The sequence below is a fragment of the Filicampus tigris genome, chromosome 17, assembly GCF_054856515.1.
Source record: "Filicampus tigris isolate MCC_2025a chromosome 17, RoL_Ftig_1.0, whole genome shotgun sequence".
Taxonomy (NCBI): Eukaryota; Metazoa; Chordata; class Actinopteri; order Syngnathiformes; family Syngnathidae; genus Filicampus; species Filicampus tigris.
Genome location: NC_141233.1, coordinates 2837823 through 2858089, shown reverse-complemented (window position 1 = coordinate 2858089; position 20267 = coordinate 2837823). Strand labels below are relative to the sequence as shown.

The 20267-nt window shown below is 40.3% G+C and overlaps 1 protein-coding gene across 3 annotated transcripts in view; it reads right to left on the bottom strand.

Moving 5' to 3' along the window:
- The window catches only part of arhgap32b (Rho GTPase activating protein 32b), a 98629-nt gene that overhangs the window by 53252 nt on the left and 25110 nt on the right, over nt 1–20267 (bottom strand). For all 3 annotated transcript variants that reach the window (XM_086012840.1, XM_086012841.1, XM_086012842.1), the window contains exons 3-6: nt 19665–19837; nt 8283–8388; nt 3524–3618; nt 3182–3266 (exon numbers count right to left, since the gene is read on the bottom strand). In XM_086012840.1, coding sequence (XP_085868966.1) covers nt 3182–3266; nt 3524–3618; nt 8283–8388; nt 19665–19753 — 375 coding nt within the window. In that variant the 5' untranslated portion in view covers nt 19754–19837. The remainder of the gene's footprint in view (nt 1–3181; nt 3267–3523; nt 3619–8282; nt 8389–19664; nt 19838–20267) is intronic.

Below are 20267 nucleotides of genomic sequence, written 5' to 3'. Positions count from 1 at the left end.
TTCCTGTATGAGAGGGGTAATGTGTTCCAAACATGATTTCAGGTCTCCTTTTGGGAAGCATTTACTCAAGCGGCCACCCCGGCATTTAAAATGTCAGAAAAGGACAGGGAGGCTTGTCAAGTGTCAAGGAGTAAAGGAAAATAAATTACTTCAGTTCAGTATGTGACGCATGAAAATTCCATGGCCAAAATGTGTGCATGCTTGAAAGAAATGTTTGCACCGGTGATGTTTCTTGCTGACCAGCTGGGCGTCAGTTCAGTGGCCAAATTCTAGGAAGAACATCATCATGGAAGAACGGATGCACATGGCCAACAGACAGATTTCTGGAACATGGACATTCACATAATTGATACTTTTTTTTTTTTTTTTTTTTCAAACACATCTAATAGTTGTTCGAAAATATTTTGGCCTATGAAACTGGCAAAATATCAAATTTATGCCCACGCTTCCAAACGATTTTCTGGGTACTGACTTCCTCTCACATTCCCAAAAAATATTCATCTTAGGTTAATCGATAACTTGAAATTGCCTGAAGGTGTGAATGGTTGTCTGCATTATTCTCTTTGCACACGTAATAGCTATTATTTTTGCTGTGGTGCTGGATAATGTATGTACAGTGCAAATGAAGATAAAGTGAGTACAACTAATGGTAACCTCCATGAACACAATGATGTCTCAAGTAAATTATTACTTTTATAATAACTTAAAATACTTCATAATAATACCAACCTGTTTACCTAAATGCTAATCCACACAAAAAAAAGGATGCATACTGACAAGCGACAAGGTATGAGGCATCATCAATGTCTTAAAAAAGCACATTTTCGCTTGATCCTTCCAGTTGCGTGAGAAAAATCAAACGCATACACAATAAAGGGGATGGGCGAATCGACTGAATGTGTGAGGCACATGAGCAGAGGGAAAAGGGGGGTGAGAATGTGTACACTCCAACTGCTCTTTTGTTTCCTCAAACCAGGGCAGTGCTGGGTCCAAACAGTTACATCATCCTCAGCTAGAAATCCACAGATCTCTTTTGTGAGAACATGTGACAGGGGCTTAACATCATCTTATTTGCGGGCAATAGCCCAACATTGCTTTGTCTAGACCAAGAGACTCAACAATCAAGATTTCAAAACAATCAAATTGTTTGACCTTTGGGTTAAACCCGTGTTTGTAATTTGCAAGGCTGGGTGTGCGCTCGCCTCGGAGCATCACGGCACAGTTGATGGATTGGATCTCACTGGGAAAGGGTATTCATTTCTTTGCGTCACTCTTGGTCTTTTGTGTGAAGATGGTGAGAGAACAGTTGGAGCATATTGTGTCATGGTGCTTCAGCCAATGGGGCGGACACAGGCAAATGATGGGGGGGAAGATCGATAGAAAGATGGATGGATGGTAAGAGCACAGACTAAATGAAGTGCACACACATTCAGGCTAAGCCTGTCACGTCAGAGCCTAAAGCGAGCTGCAACTAATGCATCAGCCATGCAGCACCACACGGTGAGCTGGTCTACAAGGTAGGCTGACCAAGGTGTCAGTCTTAATTAGCTGCATGACTGCGCATGTTTAAAAAAAACAAAACAAAAAAAAACCTAGGGCTGTTTAAATGGTGCAAACCGTTATTGAGATGAGTGAAGCTCCCCTTCACAGCTGTTATTCAAATAGTTTTTTAGTGTGTGTAAACATAATATGCATGTTGTTTTGAAGCAGAAACCTTATTCCAAAAGCACATAGTCAGCTGGATCATGTGCTTTGGCATGAATCATCCAGTCTATCAAGGTTATTACAAAGAAAGTTCATTTCAGTTGCCTCAACATTCTTTTATCAGAGTGTATCCTTACAGTTTGGGGGGGATACGGACAAATTCATATTCATTAGCTTCACGAGCATCTAAAGAATTAACTCTACAAGCGTTTTGGCTTTGGTTTCTTTTGTGATGCCTTCAAAGGAACGTATCACTGATGGCAAAGTGGAGAACAATGTTGAGGACCATACAACGGAAATCAACACGCAATGTGGGAAAACGGTCTGGTGCCTTTGTCCTGGCTAGTCAGTACAATATATAAGTCAACAATAGGTTGAGGTCCGAGAGGTCTGAAGAAGATTATACATATGTCATAAAAGAAAAACATTATCTGGAACACTGATGGCAATTTGTTGACTGACTTGAACAAAATCATCCCAAAAAAATGTTTAAAAAAAAAAACACAATCAAAATCCATAAGGGCAAATGACTATAAGGCACACAACACAATAAAAAAGGAAATAAAGGTAAAATAAGGCAATATCAAACAAAACAAAAGACAAACTATATTGATGTTTTGCTTGAGATGATGTTCACTGAACCCAAGCAGCCAAAGGGCTGGTGAATACCAGCGGACTAAATGGCAGCACTACTAGAAAACAATACAAGAAGCACTATACTTACTGTCACCTAAGACAAACTACTGACAAACCAGGTAGATCCCATTTTGAAACAAGTAACCCAAATTAGAGCAATGGTTGTGCTGCAGGTGAATCAAGTTCATTCGGTCAAACAGAACTTAAGATCAAATTGGCTGACTGCTGACCCCTACTGGCTTCATAACAGAAGAGGTGAGGATACTGGAAAGGATGGGCATCTAAGTGTTAATGCCAGACTATACTAAAAACCCACCTCCAATGATATGTCCCATTTTCAAATATGATTATATACACACACACACAAAGATTTTGAATACATATTACGTCATTGATGTGAATACTGTCAATCAGACAAAATCATTGAATATTGTGAACATTGATACTGATAAATAATTATATAAATGTCTCACACATTTACAAATAATTTTGCAAAGAAAATTAATACAGAGTACCATGCTGATTAATTTTAAACACTGAACTGTGACAAAAAATAGATTGAAGATAAAGATTGAATTTGTAATCATGAAATGGCGCAAGATTTTGCAGTATGATTTGTGCCTGTCAGAGTATGACTCTGATCATGTGAAATATGTGGAAAGGTATTTTGTGTGTGCGCAATACTGTATATAAATGCACTGTATTTTATGACCCCCCGCCCCCCTCCAAAAAAAAAAAAAAAGAAATCAACAAAGAAGAAAAAAAAAGTAGTATATCACACTGGCTTCATATTATAACAATGATACGGTAATAAGCAAAATGATGGGAAAACATGGATTACCTGTATTGTGCCAAAGTCGACATTTTCATAATGGAAATGAGCACATTCCGCCAATTTAGGGAAGTGGCCCTTGGTGAAGCAAAGTCTAAGTGAAAAACACATACAGAGTGCAGTCAGTCACTACTTCATAGTAACACTTGAGAGTAAAACACAGAGTTTAGTGCATACAGCGAAAGTAATAAGAGGTTGCAGATAGAAATAGACTCCAGGATGGGGAAAAATTCAAGAAGGAGAAAAGAGGCGTTAAACAGCATGTGAGAAGAGATGCACACACATGATTAAAACAAAGAAGAAAGGCAGACAAGTAGGGTGTTGTATCTTTGCAGTGGAGTGTCTACTAACTTCTTTACATTCTTGACCTTCATGCTTGCTGTGCTGCTGCTGCATGAGCGCATGAGGGGCTCGCTCCGCAGCTCGGGGATCTCAGCACTTCTTGCCTGAAAATTCACACAGAAAACAAACTTTGTTGTGCTCGTGGTAATAACAAGGGATGGACATTATGTTAGTTTCACTGATTGTTAATGTTTAAGTATTATTATTATGGCACAACTCTTCCGGATATCGCAATTCACGCTTCAAAACAATGCTTGAGGAATTCTGACAGAGATCCAGAGTTTTAAGTTTATACATAAAGACATTAGACACAAATGAAATTTAATGTTTATATGTGTAGATGTAATTTTAATGTGACACATTTTTTTTCACCAGTTTTCATTGTCATTTTCATTTCCTAGTTACAACAACATACTGTAGTGTACACCATGACTTCACCGGTGGCATCTTATTAAAACAATAAAAATGTTTGCTTTATGAAAAGACATTAAATTCATATTTAAACATTTAAAGAAGAAGTCAACCCAAACATATATTTTTTAAGAATATGTTCTATGCGGGCCCACTAGTTGAAACACAGCATTCTGATTAATACTGTGTTTCTGGAATATCAGTTAAGCAACAAAATCCACCCGTTTTTATCCATCTCTTTTTTATCCATCTAACGACCAATCATAGCTCAGCTTCAGAAAACAGGTGAGCCGTGATTGGTCGTTATTTGAGCCCTGAGAGTTTGTGATGTCATTTTCAGTTGACAGAAATGACAAAATGGCCACCCCCTGAGATGGCTAAGAACGGGTGGAGTTTGCTGTTTAACTCATAGTTTCATATTAGTAATATTGCCATGTTTCAACTAGTGGGCCTGCATCGAACATATACCTGAAAACACTGTCCAGTCGACTTCCGCTTTAACACAACAGAGTTAGCGTGTTGGCATGGCCCTCAACAACTGTTTCAGTTTTTCATTTGGCCACTTAAAAAAAATGTATTGCTTGCAGTACTGTATGTGACCGCATGATCAGATAGCTGATTTAGCGCAGCCCGCAAAGGAAGAAGTCTAGTGGATCCGGTTGACAATGGTAGTATCAATTTTTTATGCCAATTTGTTAGGCTTTTATTTTGAAGTTGGTCCTCAGAAGCATTCGTTGTGACTGCCGTCATACTGGCTTGCGCTGGCTGCCCTATGCTTGGTACATGAATGTGCACTGACACAATCTGAATGAATTGAATCTGGTGTGCGCATGAAGATTTTCAGCACACATGCACCCCACTTGAATGCGCTCTTGTTTATAGCATTATTTTTGTAGGTACCGTTCAGGCAAATATAATGACATCATAAAACTGAAGAAAATCGGTCAAAATAGCGAGTATCAGCATGGCCATCATAATAACTGTGTCTCTCTGCCCCCCTCTTTGTGACAAACTTGATTTTCCTAAATCTATTTGTAATCAGCTAATTTACGGAGTATAAAAAAATAAAGAATAAAAAGTAAACAAAAATAAGAAGAGTGTTACTCCTTTGCATATGGGCACATCACATCCTGTCAAAGTACAGTATCACAGGCATCTGATGGCGATGCCAACCGAGCTTTCAGACTTCGCCGAACATTTGGAACCTCCACAGCAATGTGCAAGACTTAATTCCCCACTCTGAGAACCGCATATAGAAATGTACCCACACACCGCCTACAACTCTTCTAAAGCTATGCCATGTGTTTTATTTACCTTACAGTTCCTCCCGCGGCATACCCCTTTATAATGCTTAATGCTGAATTTGTGAGCGTGAGAGCGCTCACGCTCGCATTTTTTGGGCAATGCGAGCACATGTTTTGGGACAAGAGTTAGATTAGTGTATTAGGCGTTGACCTTAAAACTAAACATTTGAGCGCAGAATGTGCCCTTGTGCTGACCTATTGCCACTCGGTCAGATGTGCTCTGAGGACGACACTGGACAGCAGTGAAAAGGACTGATCCGCTCTTGAACCTCAGCCATTTTGTGTCAGATGTCTTTTATAATGAATATTGCTCGTACGATTACCAGCGGAGAATTGCAATCACATACATTTGATCAGTGTCTACATGCCCATTTAAATGTCCATGTAAGATGTACGATAAATCACATAATGTTTGATTAATTATTGCATGACATCAGCAAACCAAAATTATGTGAATCATTCAGGGACATAACCCTAACCATGCCAAAATGTTTATGTGCCTCCCTGCACATAACTCCTGGTTAATGGAAGTGAGAGTAATAAAGAATCCAGTGTTCATTTATTATTGTACCAGCCCAGTGACAGGTGCTCTTTCTCAGTCTGTTTGATCTCGCTTTTATTGTCCTATACCACCTTCCTGATAGCAGTTGAAATAGGTAAATTTGGTGAGTGGGATGAGTCCTTCAGTATGTTGCCCAAACATCTCCTCTAAGGAACCACCAATTCACAACTGATAATTTTTTGGGGTGGTATGTTGCTAATCCTTTGGAGCGTTGCCTTTTTCTGTGCAATGTCATTCCTAAACCACAATAGTGGAATGCAGTATATCAGTACACTATCCAAAGAGCACCTACACAAGAACATGAGAAGATGCTTGGCAAGGGCTTTGTTTCGCAGGACCCTCAAAAAGTGGAGTCTCTGGTGCTTTTGTTTTCCAGGTTAGGTCCTCATTCAGTGGCAGGCCCAGAAATTTACAGACAGGGTCCATACAATCACTGTTGATGTTTCTGGGCTGAAGATAAGATCTATCTTTTAAGTTTCTTTAGTATTAGTGTTGTTGATGAACATGTTATTGTTTTCTGCACCAAGATGAAGGTATTTTCATCATGATCCCTGGGGGTGGACTCTTCATCCCTGTGGTGAACCTCAACCTCTGTTGTATCATCGCAAAATTTGATGGAGGTGCTTGGGTGGGCGAGCCTATCATGTTCTTGATGGTCTGTCGATACTATTCAATCCACCTGCAGAAGAACCGCCCACATAGGGCAGTCAAGGGGTGCTCAAGGATCACTGGACCCTGACTACTGTTTATGAGCAGCTAAGTTCGCATGACTGCTCGGATCTTGAAACCCCTCCCACGCTTTCTCGAAGACAGTCGAGAGGTTGCCATCCAGTCACAGGCTATGGTAGTCAGCCTGCAGGACTCACAGGAGGAGAACCATTTTTGTCAAACAGATTGATCTCCTCCAGAACTCTGACCTGTACTGCCTCAAATGTGTTTGTTGCTTTATGTTGAAAACTTTTTTTCCTGAATCCCTATCTGTACTCAGCACACGTTCTTGTGGGGAGCCAGGGTTGAGGCTAAAGGCTGAAGAGCGATGACTTTTTGTGGGTGGATGCTTAAGGAGGTCCTTGATCCAAAGACAGGCCGCGTACGGAAGGAAGACAGAGGTTGTTCAATTTAAATAAGTATTAAATGCCCATCTGAAGTCGATGAAAAGCATCCTGGCTTGACTTTTCTTCTGTTCCAAATGTGTCAAGGTTGTGTGTAACGCTTGGGCTACAGCATCATCAGTTGACCTGTTGGACCTGGGAGTCGAATGAGGGTGACAGTCCTTGGGTTGTGTGTCTCCTGACCAGCTTTTCAAAACAATAATAGGGAATAAGATGGTAGGGCCCTATAGGGTTTCTAAAGGTGCCAAAATTACCTCTGCAAAAATTTGGAGTTTCTAATAATTTCATAGTAGGGGAGGTTAGCTGGCGTTTTTTTGTTGTTGTTGTTTTTAATGATCTCTTTGGAATGACCCGCTTTGATGTTTGGTGTTCAAAACATAGTTGTGTGTTTTTTAATAAAAACTTGGAAAACTATAATTGGTACAACTCAGTAATTTTGAAAAAAAAAAAAAAACCAATCACTGTTTTGTTGTGATAGTTTTGTTGAAACAACAATTACTATAGAAGCTAATATAGTTGATTATCAAAAAAAATATTCTTTGTAAATTACAGTGACTATTTAAGAAACTGGTAAAAAAAAAAAAAAAAAACAGCATACAGCTAAAGAACACAGTGTATACGCAACAAGGCTGATGTGACAGTTAACACTAAGTTGCTGAGCGCTTCTTGACACTTCCTTTAACCACCAGAGACATGAATAATGTATGCTACTATCGTAGAGTCTAAGTGCACTATCAAATGTTGAATTAAGACAAGTAGACAGAAAAGGCCTTTAAATTCAATATTCATTAGCACGGTGTGCTTGTTGATTCTCTCCCTCGTGCCCAGTCAAAGAAGGCAACCGCAATAGACTCCAACAACGCAGGCACCACGTCTGCATGTTACCATGGAGATGGCCTCATTTTCACCATACTGTTGCAAGAAGTCAAACCCAAACCTGAGTTTATAGAAAAATTTATACTGTTTAGTGTTTAAGGTTTCTTGTATATGAAAAAATATGTTTTATTTATCCTGCAGGTTTTCTGTCACATACAAATAACTAAACGGTCCTACCTCTAAAGAGTATGAGCCTTGTTAGTTAGCAAGAAATGATGAATGGTGATGAAAATAATAGAAGTGGTGAGTAAATATATACTCGTGCAAAGAGCAGCAATACATCAGTTAGTTAGCCATCAGCCCTCTTCATGAATCTTCCATGTGTGGTTGTGTTTGAGGAGCAGAGCACACATTCTCTATACAGAAGAGAAAGATAGCTAATCATACACATTTTTCTTAATTTTTTTCAACGAAAATGTGACTAAGAAAAGGACCCATAGTTCAAATCATCATCATGATGGAGTGTGCATGTAAGTGTACATGTATCTATTTGTGTGTCTAACCATGGCACTAATGGTCTCTTCCCAGTCAGGTCTCTCTCTGGGATGAATGTGAGCCAATTCAGGCACAATGTCGTCGTCCTCCAGAGGCCGTCCAAGTCGAAGGCCCCTGCATGCATAAAACACAATACAATAAATCTTTTGACTCTTTTTCGCCAAATATACAATAATAGACACTATACTCCCTGAGTTGTTAAATGCTTCTAAATATTACATTTAAAATAGCTCTTTCACTGTGTCATCCAGGTAAGGGTTGAGAAAAAAATAAACACCAAGTAACAACTTCTGGTGCTTCTTTGTGAACCAGATCAGAATTGTTTATGTCCACCATGGGTTTAGACCTTTTCATAAGGTTTGGGGAAAAAAACAGGTATTGGGGTATTACTGCTGACCTCAACTGAAAATGATGACAAAAACTTGAAATAAACCCAGTGGAATTTGTGGGTGAGGAGGATGAATCAAGTAAATATATAAATATGTACAGAGAAGATTGTAAGTCTGTCTAATGGTGGTGCAAGGGACAAACCAGGAACCAAACCTCCACTATCAGGTTTGTGCAAGGCATTTTCTCACAGGTATGTATAAAACATTTGGTTCGGTTGTCTTTCATCGATTTAGCAGCTAGCTGCTAGTTACTGTCAGCCCTATAACGCGTTATCCATTTCACTGTCAAAATTAATCTCAGCAAACATGTCTGAACCACCACACCTATTTCTGACAAACATAAAATGTAAATTAAGGCCCACCGGCTACCAGTTCACATCACATAAGAGCTTTTCAAATGACAATCAAACTCTGGTGGTAGAGAAAAAGGCTAAAACCATCATTCAAGCCACTTCACCTGCTTTCTCAATCACTCTGCCTTCGTCAAATTAATGTAAGGCTTTGTTTAGCAGAGGGAAGATCTGTCTTCGGCCACCTGGAAGTATGTGTGAATTCATGGTGAGATGGTCTACAGTGCAAGCTACTATTAGTATTATTGATGCTGCTATCGATTGTTATTCCCCCCAATCATCTATTTTGTCCCTTTGAAACCTTTTACTTGCTCTTGTGGGGATTTAGTTGTAAAACGACTGGTAAATTTACTGCACTTAACGAAAGGCAAATGTAAGAAGTCATAAAAAGAATGTACGGTACTCAAAATGACAATACCAATGAGATTGACGGTTTTAATGTGGATGCAATCTGAGACAGCTTCTGCCTTTCATGGGTTAGATTCTTGTTAAACGCAGAGTGGTGAGCAATAACTTCACATTTTCTGGCACTGACACACATGCCTCATCTTAAACAGCACTAATGGCAATCTTAAGTCTCACTCACAAGTTAATGCTTGAGGACTACAGATGTAGGTAAACAAAGCAGAATAAAGCTAATAATTCAGTTTCACATGCCCACTATCACCCTTCTCTGTTCTTATGTGTGGGGGCGCCCAAGGCATTCCGTGGATTCCTGTGTGAGAAGGCATGTAACAGCAAACTACTATGCTTAGTAGCATCTGCTCAAACAACAATACACTACAACAGTGGTTCTCTTTTTACACAATGTATCACCTAAAAAAAATACTGAGGCCTCCAAGTACCACCATCATTACCAACCAATACAGGAGCGCGAGAGGGTTTTAAGTCCTAAAATGTTTATTTAATATTATTGAGAGCCACTGTGTAACATTATGCACTGTTTGAACTTGAACACTGCATTCAAACATAATATAATGATAAAAAAAAAAAGAATCAATTAAAGCGGTCAGTTGGTCGACTGGTTAGCAAGTCTGCCTCACAGTGCAGAGGTCCTCGATTCGAATCCGGGCTCTGGCCTTCCTGTGTGGAGTTTGTATGTTCTCCCTGTGCTTGTGTAGGTTTTCTCCGGGTGCTCCGATTTCCTCCCACATTCCAAAAACATGCATGGTAGGTTAATTGAAAACTCTAAAAATTGGCCCTATGTCTGAATGGTTGTTTGTCTATGGGTGCCCTGTGATTGGCTGGCAACCAGTTCAGGGTGTATTCCGCCGACTGCCTGAAGACAGCTGGGATAGGCTCCAGCATGCCCGTGGCCCATGTGAGGATAAGAGGTTCGGATAATGGATGGATTTAATGAAAATGAACTTCACATGATAGTTAAATAAAAACTGCACCTGGAAATACGTTTGACAACAAACAGTCCTTAAAGATTAAATGCAAATGTATGTAACTTGAAAGTTGAATTCAAATGAACCACATTTTTAGGCGGTGAGTTTTTTTTTTGTGGCTTTTTTTATAGTTAGAGGGAACCCACATAAAACTTTGAGAATCACATCACTACATTGTAAACCAAGGCAAAAAAAAATTATATCTTACCAAACTTGAAAAAAAAAAGATTAAATTCAGAAATAGAATTTTGGCGGAAAAAAATCTGAACTGTTACCGTAGTTTTCGGACTATTAGGTGTATTATAAGGCGCAACATAAATGAACTAGTCTATTTTAATAAATTTTCATATATAAGGCGCATTATCTTTGTTAAAGGCCCAATATGTAGAATTTAATGTCATCTGGTGGTGAACTAACAGAATGCTAGAACCTAAACTTGAGGTGTGTGCATTTTGAAGCATGACCACTACGGTGCCTCAGAGAGACCACACGTCACAAGCCTACCACCAATTTTTCCCTCAAGTGACAAAGTAAGTGCATTGCACATGCTGTAGTCATGAAGAGGAGGAACTACGTTCGCTAAGTTTGGCTCCTTGGTTACCCGTAGCAGAAAGATGGCATTGATTTAACTGTAGGTTTATTTGATAGATTTAGCGCTATTACGCTAGAATGCGAGCAGACACAAAATATTGGGTACGTGCATCTTGCTTGCATTGTTCGCCGTGCAGCTACACAGGGGTTGCTTTGAGCGGAGACGAGGAGGGGATCCTCCGACAGACCAAAAAAATAAATAAAATTGAGGACATTGCAAGTCAATCTGGTGGCCGGTGGTTGTGTTATTACCGTATTTTCATGACTATAAGGTGCACTTAAAAGGCTAAGATTTTCTCCAAAATGGACGGTGCGCCTTATGATGCAGTGCGGCTTATGTGTGCACCGAGTTCCAATATATGTGAATGTTATGTGACTTTGTTGAGCGCTGCGTTTGAATGACTGGGAGCATTTGCTGCCTACTGGTTATATAGAGAAAAGGCGAACGTGAGTGAGGACACCATGCGGACGTTAAAGGGAGAAGGGTGGGCGTGACAGAGGTCGCTAAAGCACGCCCCAGTAGGTATCAAGTATATGCATTCATTGTGCATAAAAACATTGAAAACGGTACCCACGAAGAGACACGCCATCTATACACCCTGTTAAAGTGTGGGTCTTTTTAATAAAAAACACGTCCAGCTTCTTTGCTATGGCCCAACTCGGACGGCATTAATTCGAACATGCAGTTTATCAGCGTCAACAACCTGTTACACGTTCGGCTACTACTCTCTCAACAGTGCATGATTTGCCCCCTATTGGCGTAACTTATAACAACAACAACAACATATCACATTGTTAGACATCCCGGCAAGGACCACCGTGGCGCAGCACCTTCCGGCGGATTACAAGGAAAAGCTGGCCATCTTCCGCTCCTACTGTAGTAAAAAGATTGCAGACAAACGCATCCGGGCCAACCACATCACCAACATGGACGAGGTGCCGCTCACTTTCGACATCCCGATGAACCACACTTTGGAGAAGAAGGGGACCAGCACGGTAGCAATATGCTCAACAGGGCATGAGAAGTTGGCTTTTACTGTTGTGCTTGGTTGCCATTGTAATGGAGAGAAACTGCCACCTATGGTGATTTTTAAGCGGAAGACGCTGCCTAAAGAAAGGTTTCCGGTCGGAGTCATCATCAAGGCCAATCGAAAGGGCTGGATGAACGAGGAGACTGCGGCTGACTTTCCCCAAATACTGTATTTATTTGTACTGCATGCCTAATCGCTTCACTGTATAAATAGCCCGACATGTTGGACCACATTTACTTCCGCAAACACGTCGGGAGTGACGTCGTCCCGCATGCAGGTCACTTTCGTCATGCATGTGTTCATACAGCAGAATTTTAAACAACAATTTAAAAAAAATTCCGAATTGAGCATTAAGACTTCGGTGTGAACCTAGCCAAAGAGACCGGATGTTTTTTTTCCACGCGTCACCGTCGCTGTTAATCTGTCACTCCATGCGCGGCCATCTCACAGCCGCTGTGAAAAACCAAGTGAAGCAAATGAACTCCGAGCTTGCCATTATTTCCGGAGGCTTAACCAACCACTGGACATTGGCGTAAATAGGGCGTTCAAACTTGGCGTGGGAGCGATGGATGATGGACAGCGAACACAGCTTCACAAAGACTGGGAGGCAGCGCCGGGCAAGTTACGCTACAATTTGTGAATGGATGTGGATACTTGGGCTAAAGTGTCTGCTTGCACTGTTGTGCGAGCTTTCGTAAAAGCCGGCATTGTTTCCGAGGAGCCGCACGGCAACGAGACTGACTCGGACAATGACGAAAGCAAACCTGGCGTGTTTAATGGAGAGCTTGCCCAGTTGTTCGTTTCGGATACCGAAGATGAGGACTTTGATGGATTTGTGGATGACAGTTAATCACTGACAATTACGTGAGTACATTGTTAAATGTTTAAATAAAAAACAACTGAACTCAGTTTTGCTCCCGCTGCTTTTTTAAAAACATAAGTTAGCATACTTGCTAGTATATGTTTTAGTGTGCATGCATGCTACAGTGTGTTTTAAGCTATCGTATGTTTTACCATGCCTGCGCCCAATAATACGGTGCTCCTTGTGTATGAGTAAAATACAGAAATAGCACCCGTAACTGAGATTCCGCCTTTTAATACGTTGCGCCTTTTGGTCGTGAAAATACGGTACTTTGGCTAATGCTAAATGTTATCTTGGTTTATAGTCAATGCACTCACCACTATCCAACCTTTTTTCCTCGGTCCCAGCAGCTATTGGAAACTGGCTATCATTTACCTCCTCACGGTGCTGAAGGATTAGACTAGTAGGACTACATGACTATTAAACACAGACACAGTTCTAGTTCCGGTATGATGAAAACATGTACGCCTGCTAGCGATTAGATGCGTGAAAGTAAATCGGAAGGAATTTGAATTAAAGATGACGAACTGAAAAGCCGACATCCATACATAAAACGCGCGGGATTACAAGGCGCACCGTAAGAAAATTTAAGGATTTTAAGTGTGCCTTATCGTCTGGAAAAATACAGCATATAAAGGCCATATTTCCAAGCCCTGGTTTACACAGAACTTCCTTTTCCTCCAACGTTTTGTCCACTCTCTCAGTGCTGCTCTGAATTAAGCTATTTGATTGGCTGAGACATGTCATGTGGAAGGAGTAACAATGGTTTGTGTAATTCTTGTGTGCATACATTTACTAAAGTAATACCGTAAACTACTACAGTAATACAGTAAAACAATAAAAAGCTTGAAAGAGTAAAGTAATATTGCAAATGTTATGTCTTGGTCCATATAGAAAGGTGTAACTATTTTCTGTTTGTGTTTTAGATTGAAAGTACATGCCGGTCAAACTTAAAATGAAACTATTTTCCTTTTTATGCGCAAAATCACAGCCAGTCATACGTACTGAATCTCGACAAGCATTTGTCACACAAGATTGAGCAAATCCATTTCAGAAGCAATTAAGCATCAATTAGCTCAGACAAACACAGGCAAGGAGCCAATTTAAGGGTCTATGATTTATGTTTATGAAGCCTATCATGTTAGCAGTTCTGGAATGAACACGCGTGGATGCATGCCACCACTAAAATTACCAACTTCTTATTAGTATGCTTATTTACTCAGGTTTATTATTAGACTGCATGCGTGTGTGATATACCTTATATGCAGTAATTAGCAATGACCGAATGGATAAGGAAAAGGCTCAACTCAAGGTTCAACTCATCAAAAAGACTGAATGGTTAGATAGAAACGGCTGAATTCAAGGGTTCAACACATCAAAAACACAAAAAAACCCACTAGTTGAATTTATCTGAACTTGTAATCTTTAATACAGGGGTCTTCAATCCTGTTCCTCGAGGGCTGGCGTCTTTCCTGTTTTCCATCTCTCCCTGCTCGAACACACACCTGATTCAAATGGTCAGGATCGTTACCCAGCTTCAGCATACCTTGCTGATTATCTGACCATTTGAATAAGGTGTGTTGCAGCAGGATGAGATGGAAAACAGGCAGGACACCGGCCCTCGAGGGACAAGATTGAAGACCACTGCTTTAACCCATTAAAGCCTGAAGACCCTCGTAAGACATCTCTCTAAAACCTGCGGTCGTCTTTGCAGTCACCCTAGAAGATCTAACATTTTCGCCACCTACAAGATAATTAATATCTCAGCCCCTGTAGCAGATAGAAACATAATTCCAAAAGAATTTGAGATCTTAGACATATGGCTTTCATGCAGGCACGAGTTTATTAATCTTTACTGTTTCAATCGAAGATGCAAGTGAAGCACTATTTTTAATTTTAAAAAATCGAGTGGTAATTACCATGCTGTATTCTCTTACAAAGGCGTTGAAAACGTCATTGTCTACGAACATATATCTTAACTGGACATCATGTTTGGATGGTTTCAGGGCTTTAAAGTCTGCGAGCGTGTCATCTATATCGCTGCCGTAACTTATAGCAGAACTACCGCGATCAACGGTGTCCGCCATTACTCCTCGAAAAAATTACGGGTATGCTCCGACAACTCACGAATTGCCACATCGTATGTATATGTAGGTATGTATGTATATTCTGATGCATTTCATTGGCTAAGAGAGCGAGAATTGGCTTAGCTATCCATACATATATAGTTTTTATTTTTCATTTTGTATTTTTGATGCCCTCTATGGACAATAATAGCAGTGTTGTCCTAATAGCAAACCTAACTACGCTGTATATGTATCTAAAAACAAATTCAAATTCAAATATTTCATATGACATAAATAGAGCCTTGAATAAGTAAATAAACCATAACAAAAAATTTTTTTTGCACCTCTGTATTTTCGAAAATGGCAGTTTTCCTAAAAACACTACACTTACGGTATTTGTTACAAAAAATGGCACTGCCTTTGAAGTGTTTTAACTCAGCCATTTCTAAATACTTTTTCACTTTCAACCACTCAAAATGTTCAGGGGGGTCTTATCTATCCATACATATATATCTTATATTTATTTAGCTATTTTTGATGCCCTCTATGGACAATAATAGCAGTACTGTGTTACGACCATAACTCTTAATTTGCCCTATATGTGGAAAATGCTAAACGCAACATAATTAGAAATTCGGAAATATCGGAAAGATTAAAAAAAAAAAAAGTCACAACAACATTGATTTTGATCACAGAATTTATGAATATGAATTTAGAAAAAATAGAATTTAGAGAGGGACTCTTGTTTAGAAGTTTCTAAAACTGATTGAATCTAAATCTGCCTTTCCCATATGCAATAATTTAGAAACTGCAGCATGGTGCCATTTTGAACTTCAGCATGTTTTGTTGATGAAGTATCAGCACCTTAGTGTTTTTTTTTAATGCTTTTATTTTTTTTAAGTGAAAAATGAAAAACACATTTTACATTACTTTTGAGTTTATTCTCCAAAAAGATAACTTCTAAAGAATATAATTTTAATATATTTTGTATGGGGGCGGCTTGGCTCAGTGGTAGAGTGGTCGTCTTCCATCCCAGAGGCTGTGGGGTTTGACACCGTGGCCATTGTGACCGTGTGGAAGTGTCCTTGAGCAATATACTGAACCCCCACCCAGTTGCTCCTGATGCTGCGTCATCAGTAGGTAAATGAGGTACAGTCTGAAGTGATGTGAATACCAAAGGTGGAAAAGCACTATATACAAGTAACAGCCCATTTACCATTTATAGACGGCATGACACAGCAACGCCAAAACAGATATTCTTGGGCCTACTTTCCAAATTACAAAGCTGGCAATATACTATTATGTAGGGAAGGGTCATTTATACTGCTGTGGATGCAAGTGGAAGCTCCTCTGTGATATGAACTAGTTTTAAGTAAAAAAAGGATTAGACGTTTTATGTGGAGCTTTTTTGTTTTTTGTTGATGCAGCAAAACTGCCTTCGGCCATGCTCACGCAGCGCAGCCCTCTCATTCATTTTCAATGGACCCCATCTGCTGCTGCAGCAGCCACAGTAGGGCAGCAAAAAATTATCTGGTACAACTTAAAAATTCAATGTGAGGTTTTATGGAAATGCACTGACCAATAAAATTAATTTCAATCTATAAAGTGCTGTGTGAACATTAGAAACGACTGCATGGGGATGAGATGGAGAATATTTAAGCATCCAGTCACTTTAACTGAATTGCATGTTTGAATGTCGATATGTTATTGAAACATTGCATCCTGCACCTTCAAATATTAACACATACATTATTACTTTTTGGAGAGGCTTGGAAACCCTGGCAAACGTTTTGGCTGTGTCAAAACTGAGCTCAGTCCACTTAAAGTATGTTCAATGACATAAACCAGGCAATTTAACTGAATATTTTTAAATGCAAAAGCTAGCGTAGACTGTCTTCAAATGAGCAGACAGAGGTAGCTCACAATTACCCAGTCTCCACTTCATTCCTTTTCAGCCTTTATTTTCGCTGCTTTTCAATCACTGGCTTTTTGTAGCAATACTGAACCACTGTCTAATGTATGCTAAGCTACTGCTGCCATGGTAACCCTGGGGCAGGATTTAGACCTAGTTCAGGACTGTTACAACACTGTGCTGTGAGCAGGTGGGGGCTGAGCTACATGGAGGCAAAAGTAAAATTACAGACTGATATTTATTTTCAAATTTATAGAATGAAGGACATGGGTAGGTGCAGTTTATAGACCTGCTAAGAGTGACAATATGAGCAGTAATTAGTTGAAACACAAAGTGAGGGAAGTGGAGCTAAATGTATAGCAGTAGCCTTAATGTCCTCCGCACGATACATTTCAAAGGAGATTCCCACAAAAGGTGTAGGAAGTTAGTTAAAACTCACTGGCGGAATGTAATGATTAAATGTAATGTGGACGTGATGAGTGATATCCCCCGTGCACGCAGCAGGGAATAGGAAAGCCTCCAAAGCATGGGGAATCATGGCGAGTAACAAATAAGATGAATTTGGGTTTTGTGTGTTTGTATGCACTAGCCCTTTGCCAAAACTATTTGGCCCAAAATGTCCTTGAGTAGCTCGGTTTTTGTGTGTGTGTGTGTGTGTGCAATAGAGATAGACTGATTATCGGTCGGGCCGATTATCGGGGGCGATATTTGGCATTTTGGCGATTATCAACATCTGCCTTTTTTATTTATTTTTATTTGGTGGCCGATTAATTAAAAACTCAGTTATTTTGGCTCTCATAGCCTCAGCGCACGTCTCTGCTGTCTCCTGAGGCTGTGTCCGGCATTGACCCGCCCACAGCACCATCTGATTGGTTGCTCGTGCAGTGGATAACAGCCAATCAGCAGTCAAAGCTGCTTGCTGCTTCGAGAGTTGAACAAGACCACTGAGTTTCAAGACTGACGCACGTACCGTAAGAGGAGAAAATATTGCAAACGGTCCAGTGAGAGAAGGTAAGTTAAGGCTACAGACGTTGACAAAATTGTAATACAGTAAATCTCACAACTATTTGTAACATTACTATGAGCCCAATAACGTTATATAAACACAAGTGAAGCAGCACCTCTGCTCACTATCAGTTACTCTACACATGCCTTAAGTGTGAATCACTTGAATTTAGAGCAATGTTAATTCCGTGCAAAACACATCAAGTTACCTTGTGTATTAAATGTGCTGTATAAATAAAGCTGCCTCCCCCCGCTAGTAGTTAGCTCGCAGGAAAGCTCCCAACTAGCTATTATTAATTTGCTGCGTCAACCCCATGGCTGTGGAGAAAGGCTGAACCACTTGAAATAAGGTTGCTGATAAAATTGATAGGGAATAAGACGTGAGTGAATGCATGTGAGTGTATGTGTCTGTGTTTGTAAGCCACATTAAAGCTGATGGAGAAATTCATAATAAAGCACTGCGAGTGAAAGTCAGTAATGGCTGTGCTTGTGTCACAGACTTTCTGCCACAGAAAGCCAGGATGACGAAGACGGCAGCTGCATATGAGATACGCAAGAATAAAGGAACTCCCACAAAAAGAAACGGAGGGATGACAGTCGCGTTGATGAGATGTTCATTTCGCCGTTGAGGATTTTTTGTTTTTGAACTTTAAAACAAAGATAATAAGTGATACGTGAAAGATGAACATTTATATTACAGTATATTGAATTTGGGGGAAACTATTTCTATTGTAAACTTAAAGGAGATACTGTATTTAATTGTATGTTTTCATTTAACTTTATAAGACATTCTGCTGAGCTTGGGCGCTCCCTGCACATTTTGTTAGAATTTTAAAACTAAGTTGTCCATTTTCTAATTTATAAAAAAAAAACGTTAACATATTGCAAATCACAAAAGCTGTTTAATAAACATGTGCTTAAAGTCATATAAGCAGTCAAAAGCTGGAGTTTTTATTATTCTAAAATTATTTTTTTCTTTTTTATGCATATTAATATCGGCTTCAAATATCGGTTATCGGCCTCCTGGACAACTAATGATCGGTGTCGGTATCGGCCCTGAAAAACCCATATCGGTCTATCCCTAGTGTGCAATAAAGCATTTGCGCATGTAAATGCTTGAGAGTGTATGCATGATGACAGTGCACGGTTATCTAGGTGTTAGTGTAGCAATGACGTAACTAGCTGAAAGCTAATACACTTGGGCTGTCAATGGAGACACTGGTAGTTGAGCTGCTAGTTAAGGGCGGTCATTCGATTAAGGGAATCTTCTTTCCAGTGGTGGCAGTTATTGACGTCTGTCACCGAGTTACTACAGGTCGAAGGCATGTGATGTGGGTGGGGACTAAATAAGGAGGTGTGATGGTGACTATGCAATTTCAATCTACTAACTCAGCTACAGTGCTCGGGCATGTTGAGCAATGCCTCCTCCACCTCCACCTCCTCCTCCCCTGCATGCATATACTCGTATCATTTCTCCTTCAAGCATACGGAAAGACAAGTAACACCCTCTTCTGTCATTAACACTCCCGCACACGCGTGTTCACACTCATACAAACAGCAAACTGACACATCCTGAGCATCTGCCTCTCAATCAGTGGATGAATCACATGCGTATAGTCAATCATTACTATAAATCCACTTCTGACTCCAAACTAGCATGAGGACCCTAAGCACAACCTAAGGTGTGGTCTCTTAACTCACACAATCATCTCCATCGCCACTTCACTCTGGTGCATAAATGGTTTGGAGTTTCATCTCGTGCATGTGCGTGCGGCTGCTTACAGTAGGCCTACCTGTCCAAGATGTCAAGGCTGGATGTGGCTCCCAGCAGTCCAAGTGCTGCACTCCCCACCGCTGCGGCAGCCCCGCTGCCTGCCTCCATGATACTGACTCACCGCAATGTGTAGCCTGCCAGAGAAGTCGAGAGGGAGAGAGAGAGAGAGAGAGAGAGAGAGAGATGTGCAGCCTGCCAGAAAAATGGGGAGGAGGGAGAGAAAGAGGGAGGGGAGTAGGGGTAGGGAAAAAGACGGATGACATAAAATAAATCATATATATAGATGCAAGAGGAAGGATGCTGAGGGCTCGGGGTGTCTAGGATTGTGACAGACATGCAAAAAGGGCAAAGTGTCATTTGGCATGGGGATAAAAGTGGGTAAATAAGAAAAAAAACATTAAACGCATATGCGGCCTGTGCATCAAATAATTCCAGCAAATCGAGATTTTTAGAGCATGGTTTAGCACTGGTTTCATTTGTTGCAGATTCTGGCCTATAAAACCCAGCATAAATCAACAGTTAAATAGACACATTGGCTGCACTGCTTGGTATCCTGTGGTGCCTGACGTCTCGATCTTCCATCCATTTCCATGTTAAAATCCGATTTCTACCAGCCTGCTGC